General features: G+C 52.2%; 1 protein-coding gene across 10 annotated transcripts in view; it reads right to left on the reverse strand.

Moving 5' to 3' along the window:
- Positions 1-23599, reverse strand: part of ASCC2 (activating signal cointegrator 1 complex subunit 2) — a 36032-nt gene extending 12433 nt beyond the window's left edge. Inside the window, exons 1-12 of one of the 10 annotated variants that reach the window (XM_019977633.2) lie at positions 23488-23598; positions 21247-21284; positions 18670-18767; positions 13587-13745; positions 13046-13216; positions 11657-11786; positions 7106-7173; positions 5984-6094; positions 5003-5115; positions 965-1039; positions 431-538; positions 114-182 (exon numbers count right to left, since the gene is read on the reverse strand). In XM_019977633.2, the coding sequence (XP_019833192.2) occupies positions 114-182; positions 431-538; positions 965-1039; positions 5003-5115; positions 5984-6094; positions 7106-7173; positions 11657-11786; positions 13046-13216; positions 13587-13745; positions 18670-18750 (1085 nt within the window). In that variant the 5' untranslated portion in view covers positions 18751-18767; positions 21247-21284; positions 23488-23598. Of the gene's footprint in view, positions 1-113; positions 183-430; positions 539-964; positions 1040-5002; positions 5116-5983; positions 6095-7105; positions 7174-11656; positions 11787-13045; positions 13217-13586; positions 13746-18669; positions 18804-21150; positions 21285-23487 lie in introns of all 10 variants that reach the window. The other 9 variants (XM_070769805.1, XM_019977634.2, XM_019977636.2 and 6 more) reach the window with 9 other exon arrangements.
- Positions 23600-24498: the final 899 nt, after the last annotated feature.

Here is a 24498-nt window from a genome sequence, read left to right on the forward strand (position 1 = left end):
AAACACCAAAAGCTTAGCTCGTGGTGAGCACAAGGCAGGGGCTCTATTACGGAAGGCTTCTCCTGGGGCTGGTGGGATGACCGGGCCCCCTCCCGCTGCTACTCCCAGCTCACCTCTTCTCCTGCAGCAAGGAGCTGAAGATCTGAAGGAAGTCTTCGATGAAGCCCTGAATGTTGTCACAGCTGGAACAGGACACAGAGAAGAGGATGAGCTCACTCCCTCCAGACAGGCTTGGCTCCTTCCCCACCCGCCCCACCCCTCTGCGGCCTCCCTCTGCCACTCGAGGAAAGAGGCATTCTTCCCGGTTTCCCATCTTTGCTGGGCAACCCTGGGGCAGGGGAGGGAGCCCCGTGCAATGAGGGCAGCACCCCGGCGGGGCTTGGGGAGGGGGCTCTCCCGCCTGGGTGGGCAGAGGATCCCGAATGCCCACCTGTTTTCCAGGACTGGGAGGAGGCAGGTCTGATTCAGGAGGATGTGGAGAATCTCCAGTAGCTTCTTCTTGGAATGGGAGAGCCTCTGCCACAGATCACCTAGCAGCCTTGGAGGCCAGAAAGAAAAGTAGATCTGAGAGGCAGAAAGGCGCCAGGGGAGCTTCTTCACAGCCTTTGCAGGCGCCCCCCACCTCACCCTCCATCCCCGGGGGGCTGAGAAAGCCTCAGTTCGCTGCTGATAGCAGCTGGCAAAGGGCGACAGGCTCTGAGAGGCTGGCTGGTTCCAGGGCCACCTGTCAGCTCAGATGGTGGCTCAGGAACCAGCGGGTTCATAAGAGTCTGGAGCAACAGCTGAGGGGGAAAGGCTTCCTTGCTGCCAGGAGGCTGCTAGGTAGGGAGGGAAGCACTAGCTGAATTTGCGGGGCCTCTCGTCCCTGGCCCTTGACCGTTGACATAGAGAAGCGGGTGCCGATGCCCAGGACGGGTGGGCTGGGGCTCTCTCACAACAGCCCTCAGTTTTGTCCCCGCCTCACTTGCTGTCTTCAAGCCTCCTCTTCTTAATTGCAGACTCCAGTTCGGGAACGGCTATTTCGTAAAAGGAAGCTAGCCTGCAATGACACACACAGGGTAAAAGGCTGGATTAGTTCAGAAATCTCACACTTAGAAAAATCAAAGCACGCTCAAGGGAGCAGGAGGGCACATTTTTTCCTGCCAGGTTGTCCCCAAGACAAGTTTCTCCCTCAGCGTGGATTGCTCCGCTGTGGCTGGTCCTAGGAATAGCCTGGTGGGCAGTGACCTGGAGCTCGCCCCCTGCTCAGATGGGAATCCAAGATCCAGAGGGGTTAGTTCTCACAGAGCAATGAGCGGGCCACCCAGGATGCAGCAAGCTTTGAGGAATAGGTACAAGGTGACTTTCTTCTTGCTCAGAAACTGCCAGCAGCTCCCTACCTCCTATGATATCAGAGTGAAACTCCTCTCTCTGGTGCATCTGTACCCGGTACAGCCCAGCCAAGCTGGCTTCTCACCTCAGCAACCTCACAGCCACCTGTCCTCAACTCAGACTTAAACTCTCCATCCCCTAAATTAGGAGATTGAGATTAACATATACATACTATTACACGTGAAAGAGGTAACTAATAATGACCTACTGGACAGCACAGGGAGCCCTACCCAATGTTCTGTAACAACCTAGATGAGAGAAGAATCTGAAAAAGAATGGACACACATAGATTTTGTTGTTGTTGTTTAGTTGTTAAGTTGTCCGACTCTTTGCGACCCCACGGCCCATTGCCTGCCAGGTTCCTCTGTCCATGGGATTTTCCAGGCAAGAATACTGGAGTGGGTTGCAATTTCCTTCTCCAGGAAATCTTCCCAACCACTTGTGTCTCCTTCATTGGCAGGCAGATTCTTCCCTGCTGAGCCACCAGGGAAGCCTATATATATGTATATGTATATGTGTGTGTGTGTGTATATATATGTGTGTGTGTGTATATACATATGTGTGTGTGTGTATATATATCTGATTCACTTTGCTGTACACTTGACACTAACAGACCACTGTAAATCAACTATACTCCAATAAAAAAAAACACACAAAACCTAACTCTCCATCCTAGCCACATGTTTCCTGACCATAAGCTCACCCTGTGACCATTCCTCTCTGGAACCAGACACGCAGCACTCAGAAGATGCTGTTCTTACACCTTAAAATGCAGCTACCTCTCTTCATGGCATAAGTCTATCTCTGAACATCTTAAGTTCCCAAAGCCAGAAAAGCAGCTGATTTCCTAGGACTGAGCTGAATCTGCAGCAGCAGATGTAATGTACCCTGTAAATATTCGTCTGTCGATCGCTGGCTCCTGGCAACTTTTTCCTGGTGTGGGGCTGTCCGTAGACGAGGGTAGGCAGGCCAAAAGAGGCGGGGCTTTTGAGGCCCACAGCGTGGCACCCAGAAGACAGAGAGGACAGTTTGGCTCAGAGTCAGGCGTTGCCATGATACACTGCTGGTGAAAGGGTAAATTGAAACACCCCCTATGGAGGGTGATTTGGCGAAATCCGTGAAAATTTCAAATGCATGTACCATCTGTTCCTGCAATTCTACTTCTAGGAATTTATTTCTCAGATATAGTTCTAAAGGTACACAATGACCTAGGTGCACGGTTAGCCTTCATGGCAATGTTTTTTTTTGGTAATAGCAAACAGTTGGAAAAAACCTAAAGTGCCATCTCTGGGGTCTGGGGTCCCCCACAATGGAGTTCTACACAGAGATACCAAAGGCTGAAGGTGGTTCATGCACAGATATGCATTAAATTTAAAAGTAAAATGCCTACAGCACATATAGCATTCATAATGTACCAGCATGTATGCCTGCCCAGTCATGTCCAACTCTTTGCAATCACAGGAACTGTAGCCTGCCAGGCTCCTCTGTCCATGGGATTTTTCAGGCAAGACGCTGGACTGGATTGCCATTTCCTCCTCCAGGGGATCTTCCTGACCCAGGGATTTAGCCCGCGTCTCCTGAGTTCCCAGCATTGGCAGGTGGATTCTTTACCACTGAGTCACCTGGGATGCCCAATATGCCAGTATATGAAATACTAAAAAGAGGAGGGAGGTAGATAATGTGTTTATTTGCTTATATGTGCATATTTACATGCATATCTTTGGAAAATTCCACAAAAAAACTAACCCAATGGTTGTGTGTGAGGAACAGAAGTGGAGAAGGGGGAGAGGGAGACTTTTCAAATGTGTGTTTTATACACCCTGTGAATATATTATTTGTTCATAATATTAAAGGACAGAGAGGAAGGTGGAGAAGGCTGCTCATAGAGATTAGCTGGAGGGTGTTTGGTGAGGTAACCCCTTGCCTGGAGTCCTGGGGGGGACCAAGGCCCCTGCTCAGCACGCCTTCCTGGCCTCCAGCACAGTTGGAACAGGCTGAGCCGGCCTCAGGCTATTTGTGGGTCTGAGGCAGCATCTCTTGCCAAAGGCAGGGTCACTCGCAGTCAAAAGTGTTTTCCTTCCTTGCTCCTCACCCTGAGGTGGGTGGAGCTGCGGCCCTGCTCCAGGGGTGGTTGTTGTTCAGTGCCTAAGTCGAGTCTGACTGTTTGTGACCCCATGGACTGCAGCACACCAGGCTCCCCTGTCCTTCACCGTCTCCTGGAGTTTACTCAAACTCATGTCCATTGTGATGCCTTCCAGGTACCTCTTGGGAAACTCAGCTCTTCCGGCAAGGACCCTCCCACCATCTCCAGAGACCCTTTCCAAGGCCATCTTTGCCCCATTTGGGAAGATGCTTTCGCAAAATGGGAAAGTGCTCATGGTGAATGAAAATAAGCCTAAGAACAGCCTGATTGTTCAGAGTGATTTTCATTTCCTACCTCTGGGGAGTTCCCAGGTTTCCAGTTTGCCATGAGGTAAATACCTTTTTAAAAATTGTGACAACATTTTTAAAAGTCCTGTCCCCACCCTTTTCTTCTGGGGACAGTGTGGATTGGCGCTTTTTTCTAACATTCTCTGGGAGGCTGAGCAATCCTCACGTCTGATTTTCAAGAGCTCAGGGGACCTGGTGGGCTCAGGGTGCCAGCTGCCATCTCTGGCACGTGTCTGCGCTAGATAAATGTTTTGTGGAATAGCTGGGCAAATGACCCAATGGACAGAGGGCTGGGGGGATGGAGTTGGATAGCTCCCAAAATGGCGGGGGGAGATGCCTGGCAAGAACAGCTGGAGGCCACTGAGAGCAGGACAGGCCCCTACCCCCCACAGTTGCCGGGCAACAAGCCAGTTACCAGCTTCCGTCCCGGCACCCCTTTCTCACTGCCCAAGGAACGGATGCCCACGTGGCTAGGTGGGCAAAGAGGGTCTTTCTCCCTCCCCTGTATCCCCCTCCTGGTCTTTCTGCATCACAGCAGGATCTTTCTATAACTTCTTTGGATAGAAGCCTCCAGGGTCCCTCCTGCCTCCACGATAAAGGCCCCACTCCCTGCCAACACACAGCACACGGCAAGTCTGACTTCCCTGGGGCCGCATCTTGTGGTCGCCTGCTCCCCAAGCCCACTCCCCCACTCATACCCCCCATCATACTGCACTGCACAGCTTTCTCCATCATCTGGGCCACCGCAGGCTTTCTCTGCCAGGCAGGTTGCTGTTCATTCTTAAGGTCTCATCTAAGCGTCACCCTGAAACCGTCTCTTATTCCTCCAGACAGAGCAGTGCTCCCTCGTCTGCATTCCTGGTGCGGCCCCACCAGCTGGCCCCACGTGGACGCACCTCTGCTTGCGTGCGCGCCTCCCCACACTGGAGGCCGAAGTCCGCAGCCTGAGCCTCCTCAGCCTCTGGCACTCCCGTGCCCACCCATGCTGGGGGCTCTGCAGCAGACTGGGTCTGAACGGAAACTGCCCCGCCCTTGGCTGGCGTTTTTCTCCCTCCCCTACCCTGCTCTTAGCCCCTCCAGTAAAAGTCATTCTCAAATGCAGCCTCCACGCAGGTGGGTGCTGGAAGAGGGGGCCCGGCAGGTTCTGAGCGTCCAGTAAATATTGGCTGAATGTGGATGTGAATAACTGCAACTGCTGTACCTGTAACAGAAGTCGTGTTTCTGGAAGGTCGGACAAGCCAGAGGGAAGATGTCCAGAAAGGCCCAGAGGGTGGTGCAAGTGTCACAAAGGTAGAGGACGACGTCCTTTAACTCCTGTCAGGCCAGAGGAAAAACACCGCATTAGTCTCCCCCAGGGACAGCCCTGCAGAGGGTCTGAGGCAAAGCGGACAGAGCCCAGGGTCCCCCTCGGGTCTGCCTGCCGCAGCTCCAGAGGACGCATGCCCAGGGAGGTCTAGGGTGACCTCTCGCTCCAGGTTAATACGATTCTTTCTTTGAAGCTGAAGGAGAACCCATCCCTGAATCTGAAAACAGTGCCGGAGGTCCCACACAGAAATTACACCCCAGGGAGGCCAGGACACCCAGCCCCCACGCGCCGTCGGGTCTGGAGAGCGTGTTGGGCTCCCTGATTCTCCCAACAGCTCAAACAAGAGGCTGGGCTGCAGGTCAGATCTCCACTTTACAGATAAGGGAACTTATCTGAGGTTCACGGGGCAACATGCCCTGTTCCCACGGCACTCACTGTGCCCTTTTCTGGAACGCTTGTTTAAGGCCTGCTTTCCCACGACCGCGCAAGCTTCAGGAGGGCAGCCCACCGCACCCTCGGCCCTGCTCTAACTCCCGTGCTAACACAGGCGTCTGCTTCTGTAACCACTTGGGCCTCACAGCCCAGCCTGGGGGCCTGGCATGTGCTTGGGGGCTCCTCGGGGCATGCTGGTGCCATGAATGAATGGCCCCATGAGTAATGCACCCAGGAACCCGTCCAGCTGAACTAAGCGAAGGCTAAACCTCCATGCTGTTCCCTCCGCAACTCCATAAATGAAGCAAGAAAGCCTGCTGAAATGTCCTAAAGCCTGTGTGACAGGACGACCCGCCTGCGGGGTGGGGTGAGGGGCTGTGAGCAGGGGGGAAGCTCCAGGCCTTCTCTTGGCCAGAAAGAAGCCGGGCTGAAGGGCAAGCTCACCGGGAGAGGCATGTCGCTGGGGGTGAGCCGGCCTCTCTCCTCGAGCTTCTGGGGTGTGGCGCTGGCCCCATCCCCGCGCAGACCGCAGTGCTGGAGGATATTGCTGAAGACCTGTGAACACAAGAGGTGACTCTCTCACATCCCATTGAACCGGCAGCGGGGACCCCCGTCCTGCAGTGAGAGACTGGTGACGCCAGCACTGCCTTGGAATCTTCAGGATATATGCTGGTGCCCCTGGGACATCAGGTGAGACAGTGACCTTCTCAGTGACCATCTCAGAATGGAACCTGTGTCAAAAGGGAATCATGGGGACGTCCTTCCCGCAGGACTGTGGTGAGGATGATGACGAAATGTATGTAAACCCTGTGGATGTGACCCAGATCGGCTGGACAAGTGTATGGGGATGGATATTTAAGAGATACAGTCAGCAACGTGTATTTTTGGATGCCCAGGGCAAGGCGATTTATAGGAACTGTATTGAACAAAAGACAAATCAATAGTGAGGCGAAAACAGAGCCCATTGTGGGTTGCACCACGTTTAAGCTGGAGGAGGAAATGGCAACCCACTCCAGTATTCTTGCCTAGGAAATCCCATGGACAGAGTCTGAGCCTGGTGGGCTACAGTCCATGGTGTTGCAAAGAGTCGGACATGCTTATCTCCTGGTGGCGGGATTACGGAGGAAGATTAACCTTCTTCTTCTACTTATTTATTTATTTTTTGGAATTTTCAAAGTTTCTACAATGAGCATTATTTCATAAAAATGATTCTATGAGGCTTTAGAGCTCAGACTTGAGAAACGTACAGGGGTATCCTCAGGGGCAGATGGCTGTTGACAGACAACACAGAATGCACCCCAAGCTCCTTCCATATGAGTGCTGGACAGCCCTTAGATTTCAGTCCTGTTCAAGAGGGGAAAGGACAAATTTGAAGGAATGAAGTGAGGGGTAGAACACAGCGATGGTCTCAGGATGTGTCTGGTGTGGAGAGGTGGGGAGAGTTCTCCCAGACTCTTGCAGGAAAGAAGAGCAACATCTCCAGGTAGGAGAAGGGCCTGCCTGCCCTCATTCCCCCACCCTCCCCCATCTCCCCACCCTCCCCAGGGCAGGGCGAAGAGCTGGTACCTGAAGGATGGTGGGCATGGTTTCGTCCAGGTCATTGTAGTAACTTGGCTGCTGGATAAAGATGTTCCCTGAAAAGGGGAGAAAGGTAGGAATTGGGGAAAGACGTGGGGGTGGACAGGATGGAAGACAAGTTCCACATGGCTGCCAGCATGTTCTGTGACCTTTCGCCCCTCTCTTGAGCTTGCCTGCACCAGAGCAGTCCTGGCCCCGGGCCCTGCTGGCACAGAGTTCTGGCCCAGCCTAGAAACTTCCCCAGGGTGAGGGAAGGGCCTCGCCTCAGTACAATTTAACCTTTTAAGCACCTCTGCCCTGTGAATTACGTAAAAGACCCACCCGCCCTGGTCAAACCAGCTCACCCTGCCGTCCCCAGGGAATGATCACACTTGGGCACCATGCCTTGTATGACAGTGTTGGCTTTGTAAATGGGAATGAGTCATCCAGGAAAGCTAGGAGACGTGATCTCTTTGGCCAAGAAACCTGGGTGCTACAGTCCAGGGGTCCTGCAAGGCCAATTCTGGAGAAATTCTCTAGAAATTCTCTCACCCTCTGCTTCTGAACCTGCTGGCCATACACAGCCCTTCTCCACGGTGAGAGAGAGGCTGGCCAAAGACATTGGGGGGAGGTTTACCACACACGTGCAGTTATTCCCAGAAAACGAAGCCCCTCCCCAAGTGTGCATTGCTGTTGAGTCCCTCAGTCATGCAATCCCATGGACTGTAGCCCTCCAGGCTCCTCTGTCCATGGGATTTCCCAGGCAAGAATACTGGAGTGGGTTGCCATTCCCTTCTCCAGGGGATCTTCCTGCCCCGGGGATCGAACCCCTGTCTCCTGCGTTGCTGGCGGACCCTTTACCATTGAGCCGCCAGGGAAGCCCCGAGTGTTTACTGCTGCTGTGAGTGTGGTGGTTAGAGTACAGGGTCACTGGGACAGAAACCAAGTGTTCCGGCTGCCCAGCACGGAGGGGAAGAGGATCACTGCTCGCGAGCGGCAGGACCGTGCAAAATGGCACCGCCTCAAAAAGGGGCCTGGCTTCCTCATCCCACTGCGATCCTGGCACCCAAGGCTGGCTGGCTGTCAGGATGTTCTGAGTCCTAGGTGTCCTCCGTCCTTGGGCAGGGCTGTCCTTGGCTGCCTTCAACATAACCCTGCAGCCCTCACCCCATCCTGGAGGGCTTGAAAATGAATGAGATCAGAGGCCATATGGTGCTGGGTGAGTAAGTGAGTCACTAGGTGGCTGGACTTTCTCTAAATGCTTTTCTGCAGGCCACTTGGTCCTGGGATTCCAGAAAGTGTTACTGGCAGGAGCTTGCTTGGTGTCTCCCACACCAGATGGGTGCTGACCCCTCAGCCTGTGAAGGAAGTTCTCCCTGACCATCTGCGCCCACCTCCTGCTCCTGACGAGCAGGGAGTGAGTGACCGAGCTGTCTTCCTCTGATCTTCCTCATTGAACCTTCCTAGCAATATCCTCAAGGTCAAGTTCAAACTCCTGACTGTGGCACGAAGGGCCTGCAAGATCTGGCTTCTGCTGGCATCTCCCGCCACCCTCTCCCATCCCTTGAATTGCATTCTTCCCTCACACCATCCTCAGCCTCACAGAATGAAGCTGCCCCTCCCCTCTGCCTGCAGTGACCTCCCAGCGCCGAGTCCACCAGAAGGCAGGTGTCCCAGTTGTCGGGAGTAGGCCTCCTCCCACAATCCCCAGGCCATATGGTGGTGCCCACCACACCCGGAGTGCCAGGCATGGGGGAAGGCACTGTCTCAGGATCCTCCTCACTCTGAGGCCTGAGTAACAGGGATGCTCTATGAGTGTCAAAATAGATCACATTTCACAGTCTACCCTCGGGCTCTTCGGAGCCTCTTTCTTCTCCTTTAACTGATCCCAATGACAGGGAAGATCTGACTTTTGATCTCCTAAAGAAATAATTAAAAAGCCAAAGCAATGGCACCTGTCCTCAGACTGAAGTAGTTCAGAAACCCAGGGTGGATGCGAGGTATGGCTAAAGAGACCAGGGCTATCCTCTGCAGGGTCAAGGTCTCACAGCCTAACTGAAAGGCCCAGCTTTCACAATTACACTCGCTGATTCACAACACCAGCCTTGGGGTTAAAAAAAAAAGTGGGAGGTGGGGACAGGGGCCTGGGCCTCTGCCCAGAGGACAGTCGGCCAGTTCCTGTGCTCCGCCCCCTGTCTCCTTTGCCAACCCCCTTCTTCCAGCTGATCTGCCTTGCTCAAGAGCTTCTGCGGCAGAGAAAGCAGAGGCTGTCCTACACTGTGCCTCCTGTCTTCTGCTCAAGGGCTTGGGAAGAGACCTAATGCATGTGTTGGAGGGTGTGGAGAAGGGGCCTGCAGACTGACAGGCAGACAGACAGACACGCATGCAATAAGAAGGGGCACCTGATGCCTGATCCTGCCATCTTGTCTGTGAACCAGATTCCGTGAGCCAAAGACAGTGCTTCCCTTGGTAAATCGATTTCAGATTCTTAATCTGGGGATGAGAACATTCTTAAACAGCTCAAAATCTATGAGGCGCTATGTCTTCCTGGAGACAAGCTTTCGTCTGATTCTCAGAGGAGTCAAGTGACCCGAAAGATTGGAACCCCGGCAGCAGGCGGAGCTCTCTTGCTCCAGCCTCACCTGTCTGCGGCCAGACGGCCTCTACTCCTGGGTCCCTGGAGCAGTTGACGGCCTCCAGACCCAGTGCTGACCTTGCCTCTACTCACAGCGCACACCCCCCGCCTCCTGCTTCCCAACCCCAGTTCACTCCCTCCAGCCAACCTCATGAAGCCCCGTCGACTCTCCTCTCGGATGTCCTTTTCCACCCAGGCTCTCCCCTTCCAGCCCACACTGAAGCCCAGCCTCCTCCATGGCCTCCTATCAGCACCCTCCCCACCTGCGTGCTGCCAGATTGACCGTGTCAGCGGATGGCTCCCCGCCCTGCTCCGTGCCCTCAGAGGCTCCCACGGCCTCATCACAATACGAGCTCACACTTACCGAGTGTCTGTAACTTGCCAGGCTCTGTGCTGCGCCCCACCTCATATTCACAACCCACAACCATCCTACAGGCTGGATGGATCATCAGTCTTCCCTTTCTTCAGATGAGAAGACTCAGGCTTAGAGCGGCCAACTGCCCGAGTCAAAGGGACACAGCCCGGAATACAGCTATGGACTGGGGAGTTCGACTCCAGGGCCTTCCCTTTTAGGCACCGAGCAATGTACCCTTCCTCAGGTCCCTGGCTCGGAGCTCTCCCCGCCCCCTGAACCATCTGATGCCAGCTTCTTCCCCTGACCCCACGCTCCCTCCCAGAATGCCCTGCTCCAACTAGACTGGCCTGATAATTGTTTCTCTAACTGTGCTGCTTCTGTGTACGCACCCCATCCTCTTATTCTAGAGTATAATTATTAACGGTCTTTTCCCTTAACTGATGATCAGGCCAATGATTAGACCTGAATGAGAAACCAGAGATTGTGCCAGTGAAAAAGCTGGATGTGAAATTTCATATGCATTAGGCCCTAAATACATTTTTCAAAAATACGCAGAGAAAAGACTAGAAGGGAATAATCACCAAATGATCGTCTCTGGGGGTGGGGGTGGGGCAGGAATTTGATAACTGCTTTCCTGCTTCTTTATACTCTTCCAAAATTTTCTAAATTAACCTATATTACCTTTATCACTGGGGTTAGAGGGGAAAGGGAGGAAGGAAACCATTTCAAGTGGTGACCGAGCTCTGTAACTGGGCATTAGGAACACCGTCTCCTACAGTCTCGGGGTGAGGAGGGCTGACGGAGCGTCCAGGGTGACCAGCTGGGCCAGTTGCCACAAGTTCCTCTTCCAAGGCAAACCCCTGGGGCCACTGTTCCCTCTGGAGCTTCCCAACAAAGCTTCTGCGTGAACCTTCCAGCACCCCCGCCTCCCGACAGGCCCCAACTGCTGATGTCCGTTCCCTCCACAACCCCAGGGGATTCCTTCTAACCCCTGCCCCTGTCCCTCCTCAGAAGCAACTCAAATCTCAACATTTCTGAGGTGGCCATGTCACCCGTGAGGCAGGGAGTGACTGAGGCCCAGAGTGTGAGCCTCAGGCTCACGTGACTTCAACCCCAGCTTGGCCACTCATCAGTCATGACCCTGCAGGCAAGTCCCGAACATTCAACCTCAGTTTCCTTAACCGTAAATGGGGGTGGGGACACCACTAACATCACAGGGCGGCTGTGAGGATCGCCTGAGATGACACAGGTGGGGCATCGGCGGAGTCACCAGTGCATACTCAGGCAAACGGTTAGCTGTCACCACGGAAGCAAACGCCCCCCTCCTTGGGCAGGGACACCCAGCCTGACGCTGGGGCTCCGAGATCCTGGAGGAGCTCTCTTCTGCCCTTGTCTTTCGCCCCTCCCCCACAGCCACTGAGTCACTTCTTTCGGAGCTGACACACACATCTGGTAGGTCACTTCCAAGCACCGCCCACTGCTACTGCTCTGATCCCCCTGTGGACATGTGGGGGTCATCTCTGCACCACCCACACCCCACCCCAGGCCCTGGGCCCCACATCCTACTCACCTATCATCTTTTGCAGCAGCGGAGAGTTGCCTTTTCCAAAAAGCACGCAGAGGTCCAGGATCTTTGGGATGTCGAACAGGAAGTTGTTGTAGAGGATTTCTCCAAAAGCAGAGGGCGAAATGAAGTGATCCTAAGGAACAGCAAAGAGAGGATGAGCGACCTCCCCAAACACGTGCATGGCAGTGTAATAGCAGGCTCACAGGAAATAACCTTCGGGTCCATCGAGGGGGCCTGGCTAATAGAAGCAGCTCCGTCCACACCAAGGATGCGTCCAAGCCAAGGGGACTGACCTGGAGCAACAGTCACTCACCCTAATGTAAAACAAAGCAGACGCTCCCTATGAAACACATCAGCTGGGGATTCATTCTAAAGTTATTCACAGGTAAACTCCCATGATGTCTGGGACTGCTTTAAAATACTCCAAGACTGGACTTCCCTGGTAGTCCAGAGATTTAAACTCTGCGCTCCCAATGGAGGGAGGCTCAGGTTCCATCCCTGGTCAGGGAACTAAGATCCTGCATGCCACACAGCACAGCTTCAAAAGGACAAAAATAAAATACTCCAAGAAAAACAGAAAACTCAGTTGGGGAGAGAAAACAAGATAGGCAAGATGCTAACTGTTGAAGCCAGGTAATGGGCACGTGGGAGTCATGATACTCTTGTGTATATTTAACAGTTTCCATGCTAACAAGCTAAAAAAACAGAAAAGATACTATTTTTAAAGTAAATATGTGGGCACCACACACACAGAGACACAAACACATTGAAAGGAAAAAAGTTCCCTGAAGGAATAGGCACCTTAACAGTGGTTATTTTGAGGGAAGGAAATTTTGTGGGCGACTCTCACTATCTGCAAAATATTTTTGTTACGTTTGTTTAAGGACAGCATTATTATTTTTAAAATTGGGGAGCAGGACTTCCCTGGCAGTCCAGTCAGTGGCTAGGACTCTACACTTCCACTGCAGGGAGCAAAGTTTCAGTCCCTGGTTGGGGAATAGCCTCATTGCACATGCCACACAACTTGGCCAAATAAATAAATAAAATTAACAAAAATAAACCCGGGGTGTGGGAGTAAAGACTTTTAGAAAGCACATCCAAGGTCCTCTAAAAAAATCAGAATCGATGCTTCGCCCTCTGACGCGCAAGGAAAGGCAGAGTCACGCGTCCCTGGCACAGGGCCCTCGGCTCCCCACTGATGGAACACTGGGTATAGCGCAGGCGACCTGGCGGCTCAGAGGACGAGGGAGGTGGCACAGGCTTCTTCCCCAGCAGCGGGAGTGAAAGCGGAGGGGAGACAAAGGGGACACTCGATACTTCCAGAGCCTGCATTCCCAGGGGCGCGGGGGTGTCAGCTGGCGGGGGCGACCTGTCAGAGGGCCCGGGGCTCACTTTGGATTCCTTGTGCGTGGACATACGGAGGAAGGTGAGAAAAACGCTGCGGTGGAGGCGCCTCTGCATGTCAACGACCTCGGGGGCCGGGGCCACCCACTCATCGAACTTCCGGGGCACATAGCGCAGGTAGGAGTCCAGGCACTTCTGCAGGGTCTCGTCGAAGATGACCTAAGCCAGGCGACAGGGGAACAGCCAGGCTGCATCACTGAGGCCCGAGGGCCTGTGGGTGGACGGTGCGGGGCTCACGGCCGGTCAGCTCTGGCTTGGGGCAAACACGCCAACCAACCCCAAGGGACCGAAGAGGCATAAATGAGCCCAGGGCTAAACACGAGTTTCTAAAAATGCCATGGTGGAAGGCGTTTGTGTAAACATCATTAAGATGGTGATAACGAAACAGTAATTCCAACCACAATTTGCTCTTAGGGATCCAGTGTAAGAAGCAGAGGAAGAGAAAGCATCTCCTGGGGAGAAAAACAACAGCACCCAACCAACGGCATGGCATGTGCCTGGTCTTAGTGGGAATGGTGAAGAGTGTTACCTGGCACCAGAATTTATCGTGCGGCAGGGCCAGGAGCCAGTCCAGGTCATTGGCTACGAAGGTGGCGCGTTCCAGGTACTCCTCCACTAGGGCGGGAATGTTGTCTTTAGGGGGCGGTTTGTATAACACAAAATACCGGTCTGCCTTCTGCTCGGGGTGCTACGGATCCAAAAACCACGTGTTAACGTGGCAGAGGTTAGTCAGCGAGGGCCCCTCTGCCAACCCACAGCAACAGCCCTGGGCTCTTCCAACCGGTGACCCTCAGGCATAAAGAACCGAGTGTCTCTGACAGAGGGAGGCCTGGCCGCAGTCAGGGAGCGCCAGGCGAGCATTAAATACCATGTTTTCTGGAGAATATTTAATGACACAGGGAAAGGTTAGGGGAAGAAAAAGCAAGACACAAACCCCTCTATTTATATAACCATTTTGGGGATTAAAAAAAAAGCACCGTATTTAACACATTCACACACTGGTAGGACTTTATTTTTTAAGAGTGTCGGGCCGGGGGTTGGGGGACACCTCAAAGCTAACAGTGGCTATCTCTAACAGAAAGGATTAGGACCTGACTATCTTTTCCAATTTAAAACAGAACATGTATTAGTTTTTTTAAATTACACCAGTGAGGCAGGAGGGTGTTTTCTTTCAAAAGCTCACAACAGTACAGAAAGATAAGTCGCCTGGGACCACCACCCCGGGTCTAGCGTCAACCCAGAGGGAACCCCTCCCCATCCTGCGGGCATCCTCACTGCCCTTTTCTAGGCGTTTACATTAAAATGTAGCCGCACGAGGCATTTGTTTGAGCCCATTTTCATCTTTCTGACACAAACAATGTCGTACTGTACATATCACTGTGCTGTTCCCTCTGTATAAGCAGAGAAAAGCCTCAGTAATTTTTTGGTATAAGATGCTAATCAAGTAATTGCAGGTCTCGGCTTAGCCTCACAAATTCTCTCTTCTAACCCTTACCTTGCCGGGAACAAATCTTACTTTGTTTGCCATAAAGAAAGGATGAGCTCGGTTTTCTCCTCTGACTACACAAGGTTTGCTTTCTCCGGGGGAGGCGGTGACAGGAAGGAGGCCGCCTGTTTTCGTCTCAGCAGTTATCAACCACAGTCCCCCCACTTCCAGGCCTCTCAGCCCAGCGGGGACAGGGAAGTCATGGCTGACGGGTCAGCTTCTTCGAGAACCACCTAAGCCTCCCGACCGCAAACTGCCGAGTTTTTGAGTTCCACAGGGCTCCTTGGGGGGTTGAGGGTCCACTAGGTCCCCCGCCCATTTAAATCACAATTTATACAAAAGGAATCCTGCTGATTGAAACAAGGTCAAAGCTACTCTCAAAGGCCTAAATTCACCTCTGTGGTTTCCAAGTTCCCCTCCTCTACCAGTTGATGCCTCACCTCTCACTTAGGTTACTTCTCAGGCCAGGCTGCTCACCGACCCCCACTTGCCCAAATGGCACACACACGCGCACGCCCCTGAGATCTGACCTTCCTGCGATCCATCCTGCGAACATCTACTGGCACCCTGCTCTGCCAGGTGTGGGGGCGCACACGAGAAGGGGGTCTGCGTGCTCCCAGAGCCCACTCTGCAGAGGGGATGATGCACGGCTGTCATCAGATGAGCACAACACAGACAGCTCAAACCTGGCAGAGGCACTGTGGGAGCGCCTGGGGGGCAAGGGGCCACTTCCCAGGCCAGGCAGCATCCAGAACTGGACCTTGGAGGTGGAGCAGAATTTTTAGATGGAAGACATAGTCCGATGGGCCATTAAAAAAAAAAAAAATGGGATGGGGGCACAGACTGCACTGGGCAGTGGGAGATGGAGTTGGAGGGAGAGATGCTGGAAAGATAGAAAAAAGCCACTACTCACCGAGGACCGCCCTGTGCGGGCTGATGAGCAGGCCAGTCCCACAGCCCATTTCTTTTATAAAAGTATCTTTCCACCTTTATTATTATGCTGGGCAGCACATTTTTTTTTTACAAAAGTATCTTTCCACCTTTATTATTATGCTGGGCAGCACATTTTTTTTTTTACAAAAGTATCTTTCCACCTTTATTATTATGCTATCATTTCTTTTAAACTCACAACAACTGTCTCAGAAGGAGAGAGTATTCTCCCCATTTTACAGAGAAGGAAACCAAGACTTGGTGAGATTTAGGAACTCAGCTAAAGTCACAGGGCTAAGGAAGCAACTGAGGCAGGATTTAAACCAAAGCTGACACTGCACACCTATTAAGTGACATATGATACCACAGGCCACCCTGGTCTCACTGCTCGTCCTTCTGACCCCAGCTCTGACCTCACTTCCTCCAGGAAGTCTCCCAGGCTCCACCCCAATTAGGTGAGGGGTTCACCCTGGCTCCCCCAACACCTGCATTCTATGCTTTCCTGACTGTAGCACTTGCTGAACTGTATCAGAAGTGCCTGCAGATCTGTGGTTGCGGTGGAGGGGGACAGAGGAAGGGGTAGATTATAATAAGGGTGGGGGGGGGCACCAGGACACTTCTGGGAGTGGCAGAAATGTTCATTATCTTACGGTAACGGTTTCATGTGGGTTTACAGATGTCAAAACCAACCAAACCGTGTACCATAAATATATGCAGTTTATTGCCCTCCAATGACACCTCAACAAAGTTAGATTGAAAGGGAGGGCCTGCCTTCTGTCTTCCCCGCTACCCTGCAGGTCTCTGGAGGGGGTCTGAGTCTTGCTCACACAGCAGTCCCAGCCCCTAGAGCCAGGCTGGCATCGAGCACTCCCTCCACACACACCTGCAGGTTGGACGGAGGAATGCATGGAGGTAATGCAGGACCAGGTCCTGCCAAGGCCTTTGAAGCACCTCCGACACCACGCACAAGAGCAGGGGCCACGGAGGATCCCAGGGAGAGGAGCTGCAGCTCTCGCTGTATCTCCCACCCTTCAGGCCTGGCCTAGGTCCCACTAGCCCCACGAAGCTTCCTGAACATGCCCTGCCCATCAAACTTGTGCCCTGTTCATCTTGATAAGAAACTATTCTGTACTGTTCTCCAAATGCTCCCCTTAAATGATCCTTATCTTTCTCAAGAGCCCATTCAACCACTTGGGTGCCAAACTTGATTTCTTTACAAGGCCAGGCTCCTTAACTCTGTGATACCGCTTCCACCCCCAGGGGCTGGTGTAAGAATCAGGCTCTCAGGACTCCGGGACAATATACCCAGGTCCTCCTGCCAGGCCCGCCCTTCTCCATTGCTCTGCCCGGCTGGTGCTTATTCACCCTTCCACACGCAGTTCAGGATCTCCCTCCTACAGCCCGGCGTCCCTGGTGGCGTGCACCCTCCCACCACCCCAAGACGTCTATGCACCCCTCCCTGGTCTCGATCAGCAGTGTAGACTTCCTTTCATCACGTCCGAATCGTGCATGCTGCAGAGAATCCACCAGTCTGCTTCCTCTCCATCTGTGGGCCCCACCAGGGCAGTCTCTTCTCTCTGTAGCTCCAGGGCCTGTCCCAAAGTGTGGCAAGGGTCCTTGACTCATTTACTGGCTGTGTCCTGAGAACCCATGATGCACCTGGCACTGGAAAACCAGAGTAAAGGGAAGGGACCAGTCCCTGCTCCCAGAGGGCCCGCAGTCTATCAGCCTGGTGTCCAGGACACGGGGAAGGGCCTACGGAACCAGTCTCCACCGGCGCTGTCCAACAGAACCTTGGCAGAGATGGAACCGCTCCAGACCTGTCCCGTGCTGGCCAAGACAGCAGATTCTCACCACATGGGACTATTTTAACTTAAACGAACTAAAACTAAAAATACAGTCCCTTGGTTGAATCGCCCACAATTTCAAGAGCTCCATAGCCACACGTGGTGAACGGCTAACGTACTGTACAGCACAGTTCCTGATTTTCTAATCAGTATCCTCCTTACCTAAAAGAGTTATGAACATGAGGATATATCCAGGGAACATGGCTAACATTTTATAATAATTATAAGTGGAATATAACTGTTAAGGTTGTGAATCTCTATGTCATACACCTGAAACACATAATGTTGGATATCAACACTACCTCGATTTTTTTAAAAAGTTACAAAAAAGAAACAAGAGGCTATATAGCAGGAAGGTGAAGAAAGTATAGACTCCAGGGACAGTTTAGCTGGGGTCCTGTTCTGACTCCCCTAGCGTTCTAGTTCTGTGACCTTAAACTCTGAGTTTCCTCATCTGTAAAATGGGGACGACCAAAATGCCTACTCAGAGGGCTGTGGTTTGGCTTCCATGAGATAATCCAGGTGAAAGGTTTGGCCCAGAGCAAGTGGTCTATAAATATTAAGCACTATTATTAGAGAGTAGTCAGGAAGCAATAGGAAGCCATCCAGAAAGCAGGAAATAAAACACCAAGCTCTTGTTTCCCATGACTTTACTCAAGCACCCAGAAGATACTTCCTCCCACCTTGTTCAAGTAAGCTAATGTTCTTGGGAACACAGCAAGGGGGTATGGGGTCTCCGGTCCCCACATCTGTCTCCTCCTGGCACCTCTCCACGGCTCTCATCTCTCCCACAGCTGGTCATCAGCATGCTCACTTCCATTCTCAGTCTCACCAACCCTGCTGGGCCTGCACACCGTGCTTCTTAGCCCGTTCAGGCCTGACCTCTGACATTATTAGTGTCCCCTCCTCCGCCCCCACCGCCAAGCAGACCACAGCTGGGACAGCTCTGAAAAAGGCCCATCTGAAATCTGAGCGCCTCCTGCAGGGTCCAATCCCCAGATCCGGCTTTGGGCCAGCCCCGCTGCCCGGCCAGCTCGGGCTGAGTCCGAACTGCCATCAGACTTTGATTCAAAATGAAATGCTTTGCAGGGAAGGTATGGGGTGGTATGGGAAACATGGGACATGGGAAATACCACTCAAACTCAAGCTACTGCTGGGAAAGAAAACTCCTGCACTGGGGCTTGGAAAGACCTAACAGCATGCTGGCTCCTGAAACGTAGACTGTGGCCATCAGGTCATTCATAGCATCGTAGAACCGATAAAGAAGGAATTTAATTTTTTGCTTCTGGATTGATTGCAAGTGCGATAATATCAATATTGGGCTGAACAGCCTCAAGGCACCGGCTCACCAGCGCAGGCGAAGTCCTCAGCTTTCCTGTCTTCAGGTCCTCGTGGGTGACCTGGAGTCGATCCAGAGGCAAGGCGGGCATTGTGCTGCGCGGCCCTCCTGAAAGGAAGACGGGCGGGGAAGTGCGAGGCCCTCCTGAAAGGAAGATGGGCGGGGAAGTGCGTGGCCCTCCTGAAAGGAATACGGGCGGGAGACAGCAGACGCAGAGGCTCCAGGGCCAGGGGCCTGCTCTGGGGCTCACCCCAGAGCCAGGAGAGAAGCTTCAACCCCTGGCCTCAGGGGGCTCCTGGCGGGCCTTAAAGGCCTGGTTCCCACAACTACTCACCTAGACCAGTGACTTTTTTGCCTAAAGTGGCAGTTCTCAGCTGAGGAGGAAAACACTCCCCAGGTGACACCTGATACGGTGGTGGTTTGGTCACTAAGTCATTCTTGCAACCCCACCACGCTCCTCTGTCTATAGGATTATCCAGGTGAGAATACTGGAGTCGGTTGCAGTTCCTTCTCCAATTCCCACCCAATTCATGAAGTACTGGTTAAAAGTAACCAGATTATCTTTCTCACGACCCCAGCCCCGTGCCCTCCTTGGCCTGGGAGCTCTGGGAGCCGGTGCCTGGGTTCTCCTTCTCTTGCTCCCTTTGCTGTGACCAACACGGGCCTGGTCCAGAGGTGGCTTCATGAAATAGTTGATGAACAACTGAATATGATGACACTTTTCTTACCATTTTAACCCGATTTGGGGGGTTGAAGCCATGGGACTTTCCTCCCTTGCAGAGGGTGTTAAGATTTTACAAACTTTCTAGGCTTCAGGGAAGAAGGATATGGATAAACAGAAGGGCCAGAAGGTTTTCACAGAGAATTCATGGAAACCTGCCAGTTTGACCTCCTCTCTTAAGAGAGGCCCAAACTGGCCACAGAGTCAGTGAGGGGCAGACCCCACGTCTCCTGTCTTCTGGTCCAATGCTCATTTCTCAATGCCACTTGGCCTGATCCACAGGAGGGATGTGCATATTGGCTGAATCATGGAACAGAAGTGACTCTGGGCTCTTAAGAAGACATGCCACAAAAGCCTGGCACATCTCAATGACGACATGAAGATGTATGAAGGGTAGGATGAGGAAACTGTCACCTCCTGAGCCCTCCCTGAGGTGCTGAGGGACATGGTCAGCCATGAGCCACTACAGTCCTGACTCTCAGATACCAGGCCAGGCCCTAGTGTTACAAAGACAGATTGATAAGGCCCGGTCTCTGCTCTGTGGGAGCTCCGATCCAGTAATAATGATGACGATAACAGCAGCAGAAACACTCCTCTCAGGTGCTGCTGCTCTTCTGAGCCATTTTCTCAGCATGAACTCGCTTGTAGACACCTTAACTGGCTTCACGTGTACGAATGCTTGTAACAAGTCCAGGGTTGGTGCTGTTAATCTCATTTCCTTCGTTTTACCAATTAGCTTCCCTAATGGCTCCAACGGTAAAGAATCTGCCTGCAGTGCAGGAGACCCTGGTTCGGTCCCTGGGTTGAGAAGATCCCCTGGAGAAGGGAATGGCAACCCACTCCAGTATTCTTGCCTGGAGAATCCCATGGACAGAGGAGCCTGGCGGGTTACACTCCATGGGATTGCAAAGCAACTAACACTTTACCAATGAGGAAGCAGAGGCTCAGAGAAGATAAAAAAAGCTTCCCCTAGGTCTCAGAGTTAATGGCTGGTGAAGCAGGCTGGCTCTTAACCATTTGCTGTGCTGAGTCTAGGGCAGTTGAGCTGGGGGCAGGGGCTTGTGGCTGTGGGGAGAGCATTTCTAGAGGAGCGCCTAAAGGCTCAGGAGAGCCTGAGTTGAGGCTTGATAGTGGAGACTGGGAAGAAGGGTGTCCCAGGTGGAGGAAACAGCAGGAATGAAGGCAAGGAGGTGGGAAGCAGCCTGGTGCACAAGGAACCTTGGTTCAGGGGCTACTTTAGAGACTGTGAAGATACCCATCTTCACATGGCATGTAGAGAGAAGGAACTAGTCCCTAGTCTACTCTGCCTCGTCCCCGAGGCCCATTCTGGCACTAGGATCTCAGTGGATAGTGGTTCAGACACATGGTCCCTGTGACTGAGCTTTCATCTTTCACCTCTGCAAAATATAGATCACACCATCTGCTGTATGTTTGTTGATGCTGTTCAGTCGCTCAGTCGTGTCTGACTCTTTGTGACCCCATCGACGGCAGCATACCAGGCTTCCCTGACCTTCACTATCTGCCAGAGTTTGCTCAAACTCATGTCCATTGAGTCAATACACGATTTCTAATTGAGCTACTATCTTACTAGCCTTTCACAACAGCCCAGTTAAGAACGACAAGGATTATTATGCTCAGATGTCCAAAGAGGGGCCCTGATTTGCTCAGGCAAATACCTGAGTAGCCAAGTTGAAACTGAAGCCCAGCTCTTGTGCCTTGGCACCTGGGTCTCCGGTGCTGAGTATGCTAAAAATACTTCTTTGCTAATACCTGAGAGATGCTGGGAGGACAGCTGGAAACATCAGTGCTCAGCTCACCAGTGCAGAGGTCTAAATGAAGCCCAGGCCCAGTCCTTTCTATGCTCACCTTCCAAAGACCGGAGGAGGAGTGTCCAGTGCGGGGACCTAGGATGGGGAAAGAGTCATAAGGAGGAGGAGGCTCTCCACCCTTAAAAATTCTAGTTCCCAGAGTCCAGGTCTAGACAGGTACAGACAGCAACTTGCTTTTAGAAGAAATCTACTCCTACAGGCCAGAGCCTGTCAGGGCAATTTAGATTCAGGCTGGTATGACAGTCAAAAGAGAAGTTTATAGTTTCACAGCCTGGGTTCAAGTCTCAGCTCCATCCTACCCATGTTGAGATCTGAGCAGTTCCTTAACTTCTTTACGCTCCGATCTCCTCATCTGTAAAATCGGGATGAGAACAGTACATAATCTCATAATCTCTCAGGGTTGACATGAGAAGTAACCAATACTAAGTGGTCAGCACAGCACTTGGCGCATAATAAGCGATAGGTAAAGTTTGTTGTTGTTTAGTCACTAAGTCATGTCTGACTCTTCTGTGACCCCATGGACCGTAGCCTGCCAGGCTCCTCTGTCCACAGGATTTCCCAGGCAAGAATACTGGAGTGGGTTGCCATTTCCTTCTTCAGGGGATCTTCCCAACCCAGGGTTTGAACCCATGTCTCCTGCATTGGCAGGCGGGTTCTTTACCACTGAGCCACCAAGGAAGCCCCCAGTTAAGTTTACTTGTTATTATTATTCAAGTCCCAATCATAAGCCGAGCATTTGGGCTTCCTCAATTACTCAGCAAATACTTACTGAATATCTTCTGGGACCTAGGCATGTAAATGACTATTAATCCGTGTAGTTAGAGCTGTAACTGGAAATTTCCAAAACAAGCACAGCACAGAAGGGAAGACTGTCACAGAAAAGGTGACCTACAACCTGGCTGTTAAAGGACAGGAGAAAAAGATGGAAAGGAAGGACATTCTAAGCAGAGAGCAAGCATGAGCAAAGGCTCAGAGCCTGTGGCTTTGAAGGATGAGGGAGACATTTGGTGTGGCTGAAAACACAAGAAGTGGAAGAAGAGATTGGATAGAAAAGATGGAGCCACTTTAAAAGGAGCCTCAAATGCTGTGCTAAAGATTTTGGCTTTTTATCTGAAGACGAAGCGAGGAGTCATGTAAGGAGAGGAGAGACATAATCAGAAAGAGAAGGTAACAGCCTGGTGGCGGGAGAGGCCTTTTATGAACCACTGGACAGCAGAAAGTGTTAATAACCTTACTTGTCCCTTCAAATAGTTTTTGAGTACCTACTATGTGCCAGGCACTGAAGCCTGGAGAATCCTAAGGCGGGCAAATAACAGACCCAATTCTGCCCTTCACAGAGTTTACGGTCTTGATGGTTAACAAGACAGATATGAACCAAACAGCCACATGAACAAGGAAAATTCAATACTGTGAGTATGCTTTGCAGGCAAGGCCCATGAGGCTATGACAGCATTTAACAAGCAGAACTGACTCGACAGAGAGAGAATGTCAAGGAATATTTGCGTTTTCGTCTACAGTATGAGTAGAAATTAACTAGTCAATAACTGGACTCTAAAAATGACAAGGTCAATGATCATGATGATATCTGTGCCCCACCCCACAGTGGATCCTCAGTGTCAAGCAGGGCAGCAGAAGTTAAAAATTTAGGAAAGGGCTTTCTTTTGAAGGGGAGCTTGGAGTAAATGCAAGAAGGCCTGGGAGCATCCCCAAGGCTACTCCTGTCTCAGTTTCTCTGTCTTAACCCTTCTGGTCTCACTTCAATATTACCCTCCTCCGAGATCGTACCAGATTGCCCTATCTATTCACTCCTCCGGTTGCAGTCATATCTTTAATTACCTAGTGCATTTCTTTGTCGTCGACTGTCCCCGCCCACTAGACTGTAAGCTCTATGAGGGCGTGAACTTCCTCTGTTGCTCTGTTTATATCCCCAGTGCCTAGCTAGATCTGTGCCCACGTAGGAGGCGCTGGACATAACATTTGTTGAACGAATGAATGAACCCCGAGGAAACTGAAGCTCGAGGTGAAGGTAGGAGGACAGCGTCTCGCCCAAGGCCAAGGTCATTCTGGGGCCGATCCTCGAACCCAAGACTCTAAGCTCTGGCGGCCTGACTCCGGGTCGGGGTGGAGAGATAGGAGGAACGGGGCGATTCATGGCCCCTGGGGCAGCCTCAGCCTTGGCCCTGCCATCGAGGCGGGAGGCCCGAAGCCGCGTGAGGAACGGCTGCAGCCCCTCCCAGGTCCGATGCCCCACATCCGCAAGGATCAGCCACGCACTCACCTTGGCGGCTCCTATGCCGGCGATGTGCCGCCGCCACCGCCTCTGCCGCCGCGGTCCACAGTGACAGCTCGCAGAGCGCAGGCACTTCCGGGGTCAAACAGCTATTCCGCAGGCGCAGACAGGAAGCCTCGGCCCGACCTCGCCCCCGGAGCCAACTGCCGCCGAGAAGCCGGGCCCGGGGCCACGCCCCCAAGCCAAGACTCCGCCCCCTGTAGGTACAGGAGTGGCTGTACCCACACTTTCCGCTCCTAGCGCCCTTGCTGCTTTAGCAGAGATGGTGGGAGGTCGGCGGAGAGCAAGGTGTGCTTCCACCTCTTGGAAAAACCAAGTGTGCTACCTGGGTTCCTCAAGTCCAGGAGGAATTCTGCAGCTAAATGCTTATACTGTGTCAGGACAGGGGATGCGTTCTTTTATTGACATCAATTTTTTCAGGTAAACGTGTCATCCAGTGATCTAAAAGGGACAGAAAAAAACGTCCTGGTCACTCTATTTTTTTCCCTCTGGCATCACACCCATTTGATGGCATCACACAGGCAATTTAATTTGTATCTTGGTGGTTGATTTGTACCAAAGACGTGGCAGTCTTTGGTACAAATAAAGCTTAAAGTAGGACTTCTGGCAGAATGTATGGATTGGTTTCATTATTTCCAATGGTATTAATGTCACTGAAGTTTTAAAGCTAATTAACTTGAATGGGCTTCCCTGGTAGCTCAGCTGATAAAGAATCTGCCTGCAATGCAGGAGACCCAAGTTCAATTCCTGGGTGGAGAAGATCCTCTGGAGAAGGAATAGACTACCCACCCCAGTATTCTTGGGCTTCCCTGGTGGCTCAGTCAGTAAAAAAATCTGTCTGCGATGCGGGAGACCTGGGTAGGGAATATTCCCTGAAGAAGGGCATGGCAACCCACTCCAATATTCTTGCCTGGAGAATCCCAGAGGAGCCTGGTGGCTGCCATCCATGGAGTCACAGAGTCAGACACGACTAAGCACAGCACAGCATGACTTATAAAA

Source organism: Bos indicus, chromosome 17 (assembly GCF_029378745.1).
Source record: "Bos indicus isolate NIAB-ARS_2022 breed Sahiwal x Tharparkar chromosome 17, NIAB-ARS_B.indTharparkar_mat_pri_1.0, whole genome shotgun sequence".
Classification (NCBI taxonomy): Eukaryota; Metazoa; Chordata; class Mammalia; order Artiodactyla; family Bovidae; genus Bos; species Bos indicus.